Source organism: Triplophysa dalaica, chromosome 13 (genome assembly GCF_015846415.1).
Source record: "Triplophysa dalaica isolate WHDGS20190420 chromosome 13, ASM1584641v1, whole genome shotgun sequence".
Taxonomy (NCBI): Eukaryota; Metazoa; Chordata; class Actinopteri; order Cypriniformes; family Nemacheilidae; genus Triplophysa; species Triplophysa dalaica.
The window spans coordinates 22,531,837-22,544,938 of record NC_079554.1 but is presented as its reverse complement, the minus strand read 5'-3'; the positions used below and the strand labels follow the sequence as shown (position 1 = coordinate 22,544,938).

The window sequence follows — 13,102 nt, the reverse complement described above, 5'->3', positions numbered from 1 at the left end:
GTCAGTAAAAATACCAACATTAACATATACATTCATTTCCATTATATTTTATATTTTTCATGTTGTTCCTCTTTCATTCTATGTTCTTTTCCCTTTTTATCTTTAGGGTATTTTCTGTAACGCGACTTTGAAATTTGGATTGAACATAAAACATCGTCTACGGTGGAATAAGTTAAAGCCTTACAAAAACTAGATTTTACCACAAAATCAAACACTAACACTTGAATTTAACAACGGATGATAAGCAGGATTGTATTTTGTTTCTCCGTCGCGCCACATTCAGCAAATGACTCAAATGAACAAGACGAGTCAAAGGAGTCGTTCATTTGACTGATTCGAAAGAGTTGAATGAAGACGGGCAGACCCCCAGAGTTAAACAGGGGCTGTGCTCTAACTTAACCCTTTCCATGCACAACACAATGAAGTTGATATTTCAATGTTATCTGAAATGTGACCCTGACGACAAAACCAGTCTCATGGGTCAGTTCCTCGAAATTTAGATTTTTACATCACCTGCAAAATGGTGATGTAAACACCCTGGAATGTGAGGGTGCACAAAAAAAATCTTAATATTGATAAAATCGCCTTTGAAGTTGTAAATCCGAGGCATTGTAGCAGGTCATCTTTTGATTATATTTACGGTAGGAAATTTACAAATTATCTTCATGGAACACGATCTTTAATGATTCTTGGCGTAAAAGAAAAATCATTTTGACCCATACAATGTATTATTGGCTTCTACTAAAATATTCTCGTGCCACTTAAAATCCAGGTTCACAAATATGTTTTTACAGGCCACAGCTCTAATGACCTCAGAATATCTGATATCCCAAAAAAGAAACCAAAACATCATTTATTCACCTTCATATGGGTTAAAACCTCAAAAGAAGATATGGGCTCTTACGCAATTTATTCTAAGACAACAAAAACATACTACAGTAAAATAAATGTGACTGGGAGCATTCAGACACGCAAATTACATGTCATCAAAAGCAGTTGATGTATGCGAGTTAAGACTTAGACGCTGTTTGTCATTCTGGTCACAGAGATTTATTGATTTGTGTCAATTACATAAACACACAACACGAGACAAAAAGCACAAATCCAAAGTTTTAAATGATCCGCAGCAGTAGTGTGTGATGGTCCTCATGTGGGTTTGTTAGATCTTGTTGAAAGCCGCGACGTCCACGCTCTGAATCTGTCACGAGAAATACACAAACAGGTCAGCTTCAAATATTATAAATCAAACTCATGAGTGGAAACCTGACTCACGTAGTCCTCAAACTTGGTGATCTCCTCCTCTAGGAAGTCTGTGCCGACTTTATCGTCCTCTACCACGCAGTTGATCTGCAGCTTCTTGATGCCGTAACCGACCGGAACGAGTTTAGACGCCCCCCACAGCAGCCCATCCACCTGTACCGATCGCACGCACTCCTCCAGCGTTGACATGTTGGTCTCATCGTCCCACTTGCCATGAAAAACAACATTGAAATCCAATCTGAGCCATATCATAATCATAACTTTGTTACTACAATGAGACGACTCTAACGAAAATCAAACGTGCTTCGATTAATAAAGGAGACGTGACTTCAGTGCAGGTACGTACAGGTTTGACGTCCAACAGGATAGAGGATTTGGCAATGAGAGCGGGTTTTTTGGCTTTCTTGGTCGCGTACTCCTGCAGCCGCTGTTCTTTCAGCCTCTCTGCCTCTTCATCAACCTCTTCATCGCTGCCGAACAGATCGATGTCATCCTCATCGTCCTCTTTCACCGGAGCAGCGGCGGCTTTCTGAGGAGCTGGAGTGGATTTATGGACAGTAGCGGTTCCGTTAACGGTGGGTGTTGTGGTTCTCTTCTCCAGCACTGACACACGGCTCTCCATCTTACTGAGAGCAGAACGCAGACCGCCCACCACTGACACAAGAGAACAATAACAACCTTCACATGATGGAAACATCACTGCTCACCATAAAACCAAGGTTGCAAATGTCATATACATGTATAACACAATAGGTAACAGGGTTGAACAAACTCTCATTTGTGCTACAGCAACTGGTTCAGGATCAAATGTTGTGTCATGTTTAGGAATAATTTGGAAAACGTGGATAGGCTGATAATTCTGAAATGTAAAAAAATCCAAGAAAAGCATAAAGTCTTATGTTGAGTTCCCATCAGACGCAAATGAAGCGTTAAGCGCAAGTGATTTATATGTTAAGTCAATGCAAAGACACGATAGGACATCTGATGGCACGAATGATGCGACGCGAATTGAGCTTTTTGGGCGCTTGACGTCGAGTTGAAAAATCTGAACTTTGGCAAAATTCGCACCGCGTTAACCAATCGTGAGCTTCCTTTAGTAGTGATGTGATTATGACGTAGCGAGCGGAGGCAGAAATCAGAAACAATAATGGAGGACAAAATCATCGTTGCTGTATGTGGATACCAGGAGCTGTACAATACATCTTCTTACTTTTATCCAAACAGGAATAAAAAGGATCTTGCTTGGAAGAAATTGAGTGAACAGATCAGACAATCTGGTAAATTGTTAAAAATGCTCCATAACACAATTTGAGCCATACATACATAAACATGTATACGTAAATACGCACACAAGACTGGAGCTGCCTGGCAGAAGCCCCTCCCATGACGCGAATGTGCGCCTGTTGTGAAGTGAATTTCACACCCAAATAAAGCCAGTAAACTCAAAATGTTCAAGTGTCCAACTACGCGAGAATAGCGCAATTTATTAGAATGCTCGAATAGTATGTCACAAGACACTTTTTATTAAATCACATTGGCGTTGCTAGCGCCATGCTCTAACTGAGCTACAGGAAAGCAGTTTTTAAACACAAACCTTTGTGAAGACTCTGGTTCTCCAGTTCCAGACTCTTCAAGCGTGCTGTGAGTTCTCCATAATCGGCAGCGCTGGGACCTCCGCTCTAAACACACACCCACACGCAAGGTCAAACTTCCCATCACTTTTTGCTCTGCTACACTCCAAAACTACCACAAACAGACCAATTAACACAAACTACAAGTCAACACTGTTTGGACAACATTACAGAAAACACGACACACTCTGAGAACATGCAAAGACTAAAAAAAGAACATCTGGACAAATTCTATCGGTTTATTGATTGGTTATCGCAGGACTGGCTATTAAGACAGGAAGTAGACGACGTCTACACTATTCTGCATGCATACTAAACACTGTAGCATGCACACATGACACCAGCTGTGAAATGAGCTGCTGTGACACGTGTTAACACACACTTACAGGAGAGAAGCTGTGGGAGGGGTTTGATATTTTATGGGAGGAGCCTCTATTTGGCTGCAAGGTGGTCTTCAGCTGAAGGAGAGATTTTTTTTAGGAAAAAGCAGATGAAGGTCGAGTGAACGCAGACGACATGCAGACTGAGGCTTTGAATGGAAACCTAGTGGCCTCTGCACTAGGCAGCATTTAAGGTGTGCTCCCTTAAAAGTCGAATAAAAGCAAAACATCTCTATAGAACGTTGTGTGCACTGTGCGGGCAGCAGACGACAAGCAAAAGAGTTCAACTTACCCCTGCCAGAGATTTCTGGATGTTCTCTCGTGCCCTAGCAATGTCCTGAAGAATCATGTTAGCCCCAGTGTCCTGAGACACGTCGCAGAGAAAGACAATTTACATTATTTCGCAATTTCATTAAAAAATTATTTTACATATCTGATGAAATAATGTAGAATGACACATGTTGAGTCGAGCACATTGCATTGTGGGACTTCACACAGTTTGTGTGTTGCACACTTTGATAAATATAGAAAATGACCAGCATACAGTATGAAAGTAAAATGTTGAAACGTAGCTACAAACACCTGCTTTTGTTGCGCGGGTCCATTGAGCCTCTCGTAAAACTGACGCTCAGCTTCATCGTAACGCGGCTTATCAAACCAAATCCTCTCCTGTGCAAAACAGTCCGACACAGACATTCTGCAAAACACAAAAACACAACCTGTAACACAAACTCAAAGCTTCTGACACACTCAAGCGTGTGTCTGATTCCTTTAAACAATCTTTTACCTGCGGTGTGAAACATCATGTTTGAAATTCAACATTTTTGAAGTGCATAAGATGATGTTTGAGTGTAAAGAGCTGCAGAACAGTGTGAAGCCGAGCGTTTGCGTGAATTTACCCTACTTTAAAAACACCAGCTTCTGGCACACGACTGAGAAATGAAACGAATCTGATGCTCTCTAACACTGATGTGCAGCCATGACATCAACACAACAAAATGACAAGAAAAAAGTAATCGGGAGAACAAAATACAAACAGTACAATGAATTCAAACTATCAAAAATGAAAAATTTCAAAGAACAATGAATAAAACAACACATGAGATGAACAGAACTGAATAAGAGTCGATTGTGGTGGGTGATCATGTGTGAGAAAATTGCAGGTGTGTTTGACGTTATGCCGACATCTGTTATGGTGTCACACGCGAACCGGCATGAAGTCAAACACACGTAAGGTTACAAAACAAACTAAAGGCGTGCAGGGAAAAGTGTGTGGGTTTTTTCTCGAGTCATACTTCTTGCGAGACCCGCTAGAATCGTTTCTAGACATTTTGACGGTTCGGGCCGCAGTTCCATCGTGGAACCTAGTCTCCACCTCCGCATAGCAACCACGATCTAGCCACACCCTTTCGCTGTCCGCATGCAGGAAATTATATCGCACTCCTCCGTTACCGGTGGGGACGTCATCGCAATTCTGCTGGTTGCAAGCAGCGGATTTCGCCTTCTTGGCGCCGGCACCATTTCGCCGCTTGGAGTTGGAGCGCTTGTTGTTGTTTTCTGGCTTTGGGACGTTTGAAGCGTACAGGTTCTGGTAATAAGATGTCTCGGCGTTGTCATAAAGCGGCTTCTGCAGCCACACCCCCATTAGGGATGACGAGGTACCGTTGATTGGTCTTGAAGCGGGTGTGGGAGGGGTCGGCGTTTGTGACTGGTAGCCCTCGTCGCATGGAGGCTGGGAAGGGTGCAGCTGAAGAGATCTCGGAGCGATCGGTTGATCCAGAGAGCGTTCCGTAAAACGCCTCTCGGCGTGGTGAAAGCTGGCTTTATTGACCCTAACGGCCGCTTGGTCTCCATGGTGACATGCGTCTTCGTTTTTGGGGGAAGAGCTCGTGGGGGTCATGCTGCCGTTCTGACGTTCCAGCAGTCGGATGTGGTACAAGCTTTCTGCTCGCTCGAAGGCGGCGCGGTCAAACCACACGGCGGCACATTCTGACTGTAGACCCTGTAGGGCAGCTTTGGACAAACAGCCAGCACCCGACTGGCCTTCGGTGGAATTGGTGCGATTCGAAGCAGAATTCCGGGAGCCTCTTTGACGCATTTTCTTGTAAAGGAGGGTAAATAAACAGAGAAGACAAGAAGAGCAACAGGGAACTAGAGAATTAATAACACGCATGTTGGTTATTACATTAAAGGTGAGGTGTGTCATTTTCAACTTCAGATAAGTATTTTCAAGTCAACACAATCAACTTCAAATCATTCTTTTGGCGTCAGATCATGTGCACAAGACACCAAGCAGATACATTTTGTTGACAAAATAGTTTACAATTCTGTACGACCCTATAAGGCCCAAAACCGACACTCGTCACCTTTAAAAGACACCAAGACACCACATGAACACATTCACACAAACAGTGTTAGGTAAGTTACTCTGAAAAAGTAAGTAGTTACTAACTACATATTCAATAGAGTCATTAGATTACTGTACAAATTACTCTCTTCAAAAGATATTTAATTACTTATTACTAATTACTTTCTAGATCATACATCAACCTTGATTAGAATTGATTGAAGGATAGAAATTCATTGAAATGCATTAAAATAAATAATATCAAACTACAGAAAGTACTCATGTTAACAAACCAAAGTATACAAATTTGAGAGTTATACATGAAATCACAGATTTTTAAGTGTAGACTTAAAATTTAATGTCAGTTCCACTATTGCACACACATATATTACACAAAGTAATTAGTTTAGTTACATCAGAAATTAAATTACAGAGAAAATTTGAGTAATCCCAAAGTAATTAAATTACAGTAACTAATTACTTTGTAACTTGTTACACACAACACAAAAACAATGAATGGTTGCATTATAATCATTCAAACGTGATATGAACCACGCATGACTAATGAGCATCTAACAAAAAATAACAGAAAAAAGTACCATGTAAAATACAACAAAGAACGGATGAAACACAAACACACACAAATCTAAAACAAGGCAACAACACAAACACATTCAGCATGCATGATCAGCTGTAACTCACCTTCAGTGGCAAACACAGTTTCTATTAAATAAACAGTGTGTAGTTTAACTCGTTCTTCTCATCCAGTCAAAGCGAGCGAGAAACCAGAACGTGCAATTAGAAAACTGATGAGGTTATAAGCATTAATACTGAAGGAGCGCTCAAAAGAATTGTTAAAATCCAGATGTGCTGTCGCCGTGACATAATAAAACAATCAGATAATAATGTCAAGGCACTTTTTTTGAATACTAATCAACTCCATTCAAACTAGTCATGACAAATCGGGTCTCCTCTCGAAGCCGGTCCCCTTTAGGACCCCGCATGATTCTGTTGCCTAAAATAACTTCTATCACTAGTGCCTAGATAAAATGACCTTTATTGTCTTCATATTCATCATATTTAGTGAAAGTACGTCATCGTCCCGCGTGCATATAACAGAATTTCGATTGAGAAAAGTAGTGGTCGTGTTTTTTTTCACCTGCAATTTGATTGGATGTATTAAAACAGCCATTGCATTTTGAAATGGACTGACAGTTGAAGGGGAGGAGTTAACAGATGCTCCGCCCAATCCATCTTACTTATGTCAATATGAGAAGGCGGATGTGCATTTTCAGATTTTAATTGAGGAGTATGACGCACATGAATTTTAAAAAGAGAATGACCCACATTGGTAGGCTCTTTACAATAAACGCTGCAATATTTCATGAACAAAACCCAGAAAATGTCATTTTTAATTTCACTGGGACTTTAAACATTGCTATATAACGTCACCATTTATGTTTTTATTTAAAGGAATACTACGAAATCTGTTGACCTGTATTAAACACAGATTTCTCCTGATCTCACCATGACAATAGATACGCTGCTCGACCTGCGCACTCTGATAACCGGGTATCGCGAGAGCTGTTCCAAAGCATCAGCAGCAGTTTGATCTCGCGATACTTAAATGTCACAAACCGCTCTGCATGAAGAGCGCCGCATGATGTGGTTAAAATAAAAATGCGTCATTACGCCTGATAATCTGCTGCACTTCCGCACACGCTTGACTCAAATGACACAACTATCGAGTACTAATTGACCAAAGCACGTGTATTTGTATGCCACTGTCATGCGAGGTATATACATTCATTCATTCATTGACAGCGGAACCTATTACTGGTTTCTGATTAAACACAATGTATTAAAATGACACATCACATCTCTAGTCCCTCGTCAGAACCTTTACGCGTAGTTAATTAAGAAAGAAGCTTGACATTTCAGAAAGATACTCACTTTAAGCCCTTTTGTTGGTTTTGTATGAAACGCCGCTTCTTCTAACGCGAGCTCATGGAAACAGAAAGGGCGAGCATGTCTCGAGCGAACCATTCACGCGCACGGGGGGAGGGCCATTACGTCAACACCGGTATAAACCTACACAGCGAACAGTAAAGGGGCTTAAATGATTTTTATAAGGACTTGTGTCTTTATATATATTTACACACATAAAGTGTATGTGTGTACATATAGACTAAGCGCACATATGCACTGAAGGGTGATTGTGTGAAATAAAACACTTTTGCAAAGTGGTACATTCCACAATCGTTTCTTTGCTCTACGGAATACAGAATGACGTCATTAAATATTAATTTTGTGAAATGATCATTTGTTTTTTTCGTGTTTAACACCTTTTTTTCCTGGGCAAAAACAATTTGTGTTGTTAGTTTCAATAAAACCCAACATACTACCAGCCAAGACACGCAGACCTTTATTGTCTTAATTAAAACCAATGCAATTCCCACTATCCATCCATTTTCTACCGCTTATCCGAACTACCTCGGGTCACGGGGAGCCTGCGCCTATCTCAGGAGTCATCGGGCATCAAGGCAGGATACACCCTGGATGTTGTGCCAACACATCGCAGGGCACACACACACACTCACTCATTCACTCACGCACTCACACCCTACGGACAATTTTTCCAGAGATGCCAATCAACCTACCATACATGTCTTTGGACCAGGGGAGGAAACCGGAGTACCCGGAGGAAACCCCCGAGGCACGGGGAGAACATGCAAACTCCACACACACAAGTCGGAAGCAGGAATCAAACCCCCAACTCTGGAGGTGTGAGGCGAACGTGCTAACCACTAAGCCACCGTGCCCCCTCAATTCCCACTATAAGCAATACATTTATAATAACGTCATAGGTAAAAATGATGATCTATTTTGGCTTGATCATTCTGTCAAACTGAGATGCGAAGGATGGACATGTATATAAATGACATGATTCAATTATAATCATCAAGCTGAGAAAAATGTATCAGAATGATTTGCGGAGGATGATAAACTAATTAAAAAAGATGTATTTTGCAATTTGAGGTCAATCGTGTCAAGGCAAGTCCATTTCATTTGTCTAGCACTTTAACAACACATATTGTTGTAAAATGCACATGTATGTAAAACTTAAAACATCAGGGTGAGATCACAGTACATGAAGTAAATACACCAAACAAAAGCTTGCTATAAACATTTTTATTTGGACTGTTTACCAATTGTGTTGAACCTTTTTATTATTATTTAAGTAACAGCTATTATGAAGAATGCATTTGGTCCCATTCTAAACTCCTTTGGTTTCAGAATCTCAATGGTTCTTTAAGAACCATACTAATAAAATAACAGAATATTAAACATGTAAAACTGTACAAAGTTGGTAACAGCCAAAATGTCTTTCTTATATCAATATTCACATTGTTGCATCAAGACGTTGTGTATTCTTGGCTTTCATAAAACACACTCACTCCTGAGCAATTCCACATGTTTGTGTTTGAAAACATTTGAAGGCTTTGATGATGGATGTCAAGGGAACATTTTACAGCCTCAGTAGATCAATCATTACCGTAGATGAAGTTCATTTGTAAAGAAAGTAGCTATACGTAAAGCTTTTCTCTATACAATATTCCCAATCGCTCGATAATATTCCCTGATCTATTTTTTCCCGAGTTCTCTTGCTCTTTCAGTGGCCGCCTCTACGGCTCCCATGACAGCCGCTCTCATGCCGCTCCTCTCCAGCGCGTGGAGGCCGTGTATCGTGGTTCCTCCAGGTGTGCACACCTCACCTTTCAGCTCCGCAGGCAACTTGCCGGTATCACGCAGTAACAATCCAGCTCCCTACCAGCAGGATTCAGAGCTCATGATTTTAATTCAAGTATTCTGGAACATAGATGCGCATGTGAACCTACCAGAATGGTTTGTGCTGCAATACGTTGAGCCAAAGCGCCCGGCATTCCCATTTTAACAGCCCCTTCTGCCATAGCTTCCGCAAACACATACACCTGAAAGACAGATCTCCGTTATCATCCTTCAATCAGTAACCAGTACACTACATGACTTTCTAACCCGTCTTTAACTTCCATATAGTTTATAAGCTTATAATACTATACACTGCATTATTTTCAATGTAGTGTACAGAGTCCATTTAAACTTTGTATTGTAGATAATCCCAACCATGGACGGGATTTGGTTGTTTTAGCGAGTTTAAAAACAAAGTGTCAAAGCTCACAAACGCAACACCGCTGCCACTCAAGCCTGTGTGGGCGTCGATCCAGTGCTCAGGCCCCGCCTCCACCAATCCACACGGGCTGAGGAGGTTCTTCAAAAGAGTCTCCTCCTTCTCTCCTGCACATGAGCCAGAGGTGAGGATCAGCGCTCCTTCCATCAGCACGCAGGGAAGATTTGGCATCATGCGAATCACACGGGTTTCAGCGGGCAGCAGCTATCAAAACAAGGAAAAAGAGAAGACGCACGACACAAATGAAAGTGTGCACTTGTGCAGATAACAGAATTTCAAATCAAAACCAAAGCATCGCAGAATCATTTACTGAAAAATGGTGCAAGAATCCTGACCTCCTCAAGTGTTGCTATAGTGACTCCGGCTGCCATGGAAACGATGATGTGTTGCTGGGTGACGCAGCGCGAGATTTCATACAGGACCCTTCGAACGAGGTGAGGTTTGACGGCAAGGAAGACCACAACAGACTTCTCTACGACCTCTTCATTCACTTGAGTTATAGCAACACCTCTCTCCTGTTGAAATGACGTACAATAATCAGCAGCTCAGTGCTCTCACGCTGTGAAATAATAATACAGCAGGAAGGTCCAGAGACGTTTTTACACACACAGGCTAAAAAACATGTACAGGACACACCTGAAAGCGAGGAAGGTTATTCATAGACGGAGCACTAACAATCATATTAGTGGGGGAAACCTTCCCTACAGCAAAACACATAACAACAAGCACATTGTCAACAATATATAGACTAACAAAATGTTCTATAATTGACAAATAAACATTTCTATGTAAATAATACAAATACTCTATTCAAATTCATTCTGCTTATGTAACCTTTTATCCACAATCAGATTAAGTATGTGCTTCCAGAACATCCAAATAACACATAATAATATAATTATAGACGTATGTACAGAAAAAAAATGTATATGAATATTCTCATGCTGCGCACATCATGTATATAGACATTCATCATTTTCATTATCTGTGTGAAGATAACAGTAATATAAACCTCGAGAGATGCGTTTTCTTTCCATAAAAATGTATGTATTGTTTTTAAAAAGACCACAGTCTGTACCTGATGTCAGGATTCCCTGAGCTATCCCAAACGCCATATTCCCCGCACCAATGAATCCGATCTTCATCTGAGACGTCACTTCAGTCTGATCCTGAACCCAAAATTAACATTAAACACACAAACAGACCCTCCTGCACAGCATATGAGATCAAAACACACTCTTACATCTTGAATCATCTGTGAATCATTAGTCTGATGAGATAAATTCATCATTCGTGTGTTGACAGACTCAAATGTTTAGTGGACTCGTGCACATATGGAGCGGATGTTCTTCTGCTGTCACTCATAAGACACTACAGCACTCATACTGACACCTGCTGGACTGGAGGATTGGGCAAGAAATGATATATGAAAATTAATGAATAACATTGGTTTAAAGATTGGTTTATTTAAAAAGGGATGCTAAAGACAAGACATTAAAACACATAAAAATGTTACTCTTTTCTCACTGCGGGTCTTTAATGTATTTTTCTAATTCTAATTATTCCTTTTTTTCTTTTAGTCATCTTTTTTTTTTCAATTATGTTTTTGGTTTAAGGTTTACCTTTTTTTGTCACTTAATTCAAGATTATTTTTCTTACCCCATTGGCAGATTTCTTTGCTTGTTTTAGGGAAAAATTCCCTGAAATTTCATATTTTTTTACTAAAAACAAGATTTATTTTCTTAGGTCACTTTGCTCACCAAGAAAATGCATCTTATTTCAAGAATATTTAGACATTTTCACTGGAAAAAAAGAAAAAAAGACTAGGTAAGAAAGTCATTTTTTTGCAGTGTAATGCGTTAAACCGCACGTAACGTTCTGTATTCTTTAAGACAAACTGATGACTCAGCATTTTGATGCACTATGTATCATAATGATATTTCATGTGTTTTTTGGCCTGTCTTTTATCATTTTTTACTTTTTAACTTTGGTTAAAAAGCAGAGCTCCGTTTTCACACAGCCGTCCAATCACAGTGGAGAAAAGGCGGGACAAACACTTCATTGACCAACCATCATACACAACAATGGATAAGTTAATATTAACGTAATTAATGAAGTTATATTCTTTAAAATAAGATACCAGTGAGTAGTCTAACTGTTGCGGATTTACTAAACAACAGCACCAACGAATCTCCGCTCGGAATAACACGCACTCGCGCAGTGCCTTCAAAGTGTTCTCAGGCGCCCTCAGCTGGTCGTTTTCAGAAATGCACCAGGTATTATTATTTCAGCTGGCTACAAACACTTTGGCGTTAATTAGTTAATTTGAGAGGATTTGGGTTTTGCCTGTATCACACATCTTATGTGAAATGTATTGCAATGATTATTGTTCACGAATTATGTCTAATCTTACTTGAGTTTAAGTGCTGACCAAGCTAACAGAATGATTCAGAACATAATGCTGCCTTTTGCCAACAATATTAATAGATGTACTTCTAAGAATTTCTAAGAACAAGGAACTAACTCACGTGAATAATATCAATATAGGTCTGGCATGTTTCCATGACATATCTTTCCATGACATATTTACTTCCCCTTTTATGAATATAAATTACTAAATGTTGGACTCTGAATGAACTGCACTTCTGTGTCTGTGTCATTCTTAGTCTCCAGGGTCCTGAACTTTGTGTGTTCTATCGACTAGACTCTTTAACCTTCTACCTAGGCAAAAGTAATAATCTTACAAGTCTCTTATGCATTTATGTAAAATAATGTAGCCAAACCAGACAATGAAGTTCAGAGGATTCCAGCATTAGATACGTAATTTGCGTAGCTTTGTTTCAGTAGGCGTGGATTATGCTAATTGTGAATGAGCGCGCATGCGCGTCTTCTTTACGAATGATCCGGAGGAAAGAGATGGAGAGATAGAGAGAGAGAGAGAGAGAGAGAGAGGGGACATGAGGAATCTTGACCAACTGTATCACTGGGAAGTGTTTTCTTGGTAAAAATTGTGGATATTCCATAATCTAAAATTCAGTTATGTAATACATGTAATGGTCTAAACACTAAAACCAATTGGAAAGTGTGTTTTTAACGTCTGTAGGCTACTATACAGTATTTAATACTTTTTACATTTAGCAGAAACCTTTATCTGTCACTTGAGGTAGCTGCTAGCCATGACTCGTGATCTTATATGGCCCTCACCAGAGCTAACGTTAAATCCCCGCCATCAACAGTGAAATGTCTCGCATTATTA

At 40.2% G+C, this 13,102-nt stretch overlaps 2 protein-coding genes across 7 annotated transcripts; both read right to left on the bottom strand.

Moving 5' to 3' along the window:
• Positions 1–1,027: 1,027 nt before the first annotated feature.
• On the bottom strand, positions 1,028–7,709 carry eef1db (eukaryotic translation elongation factor 1 delta b (guanine nucleotide exchange protein)). Of its 6 annotated transcripts, none has more exons than XM_056764611.1 (10): positions 7,572–7,655; positions 6,321–6,374; positions 4,567–5,372; positions 3,854–3,968; positions 3,564–3,635; positions 3,278–3,349; positions 2,855–2,939; positions 1,607–1,914; positions 1,273–1,467; positions 1,028–1,198 (listed from the first exon to the last, which is right to left on the bottom strand). In XM_056764611.1, the coding sequence occupies exons 3-10, from the start codon at positions 5,367–5,369 to the stop codon at positions 1,160–1,162; spliced, it is 1,689 nt and encodes a 562-aa protein (XP_056620589.1). In that variant the 5' UTR covers positions 5,370–5,372; positions 6,321–6,374; positions 7,572–7,655; the 3' UTR covers positions 1,028–1,159. The 6 variants fall into 6 exon arrangements, with proteins under 6 accessions (XP_056620589.1, XP_056620591.1, XP_056620593.1 ...); XM_056764613.1 differs by having other exon boundaries at positions 4,567–5,422; positions 7,572–7,647; XM_056764615.1 differs by lacking the exon at positions 4,567–5,372 and having other exon boundaries at positions 7,572–7,629.
• A 1,086-nt stretch (positions 7,710–8,795) lies between these two features.
• pycr3 (pyrroline-5-carboxylate reductase 3) lies at positions 8,796–11,204 on the bottom strand. Its single transcript, XM_056764616.1, has 7 exons — positions 11,090–11,204; positions 10,925–11,015; positions 10,483–10,547; positions 10,182–10,361; positions 9,838–10,050; positions 9,518–9,610; positions 8,796–9,446 (listed from the first exon to the last, which is right to left on the bottom strand). The coding sequence occupies exons 1-7, from the start codon at positions 11,135–11,137 to the stop codon at positions 9,264–9,266; spliced, it is 873 nt and encodes a 290-aa protein (XP_056620594.1). The 5' UTR covers positions 11,138–11,204; the 3' UTR covers positions 8,796–9,263.
• Between the last annotated feature and the right edge of the window lie 1,898 nt (positions 11,205–13,102).

What these genes read in the sequence shown, in the direction of transcription:
- pycr3 (XM_056764616.1), bottom strand. Translation starts at nt 11,137, where the DNA reads ATGATGAATTTATCTCATCAGACTAATGATTCACAGATGATTCAAGAT. An exon ending in ATTCACAGATGATTCAAGAT is followed by an intron (nt 11,016 to 11,089) that starts GTAAGAGTGTGT and finishes TTTTGGGTTCAG; the next exon opens with GATCAGACTGAAGTGACGTC. An exon ending in CTATAGCAACACTTGAGGAG is followed by an intron (nt 10,051 to 10,181) that starts GTCAGGATTCTT and finishes TTGTTTTGATAG; the next exon opens with CTGCTGCCCGCTGAAACCCG.
- eef1db (XM_056764609.1), bottom strand. Translation starts at nt 5,477, where the DNA reads ATGACACACCTCACCTTTAATGTAATAACCAACATGCGTGTTATTAAT. An exon ending in GAACCAGAGTCTTCACAAAG is followed by an intron (nt 1,915 to 2,854) that starts GTTTGTGTTTAA and finishes CTCTTGTGTCAG; the next exon opens with TGGTGGGCGGTCTGCGTTCT. An exon ending in TCACCAAGTTTGAGGACTAC is followed by an intron (nt 1,199 to 1,272) that starts GTGAGTCAGGTT and finishes TTCTCGTGACAG; the next exon opens with ATTCAGAGCGTGGACGTCGC.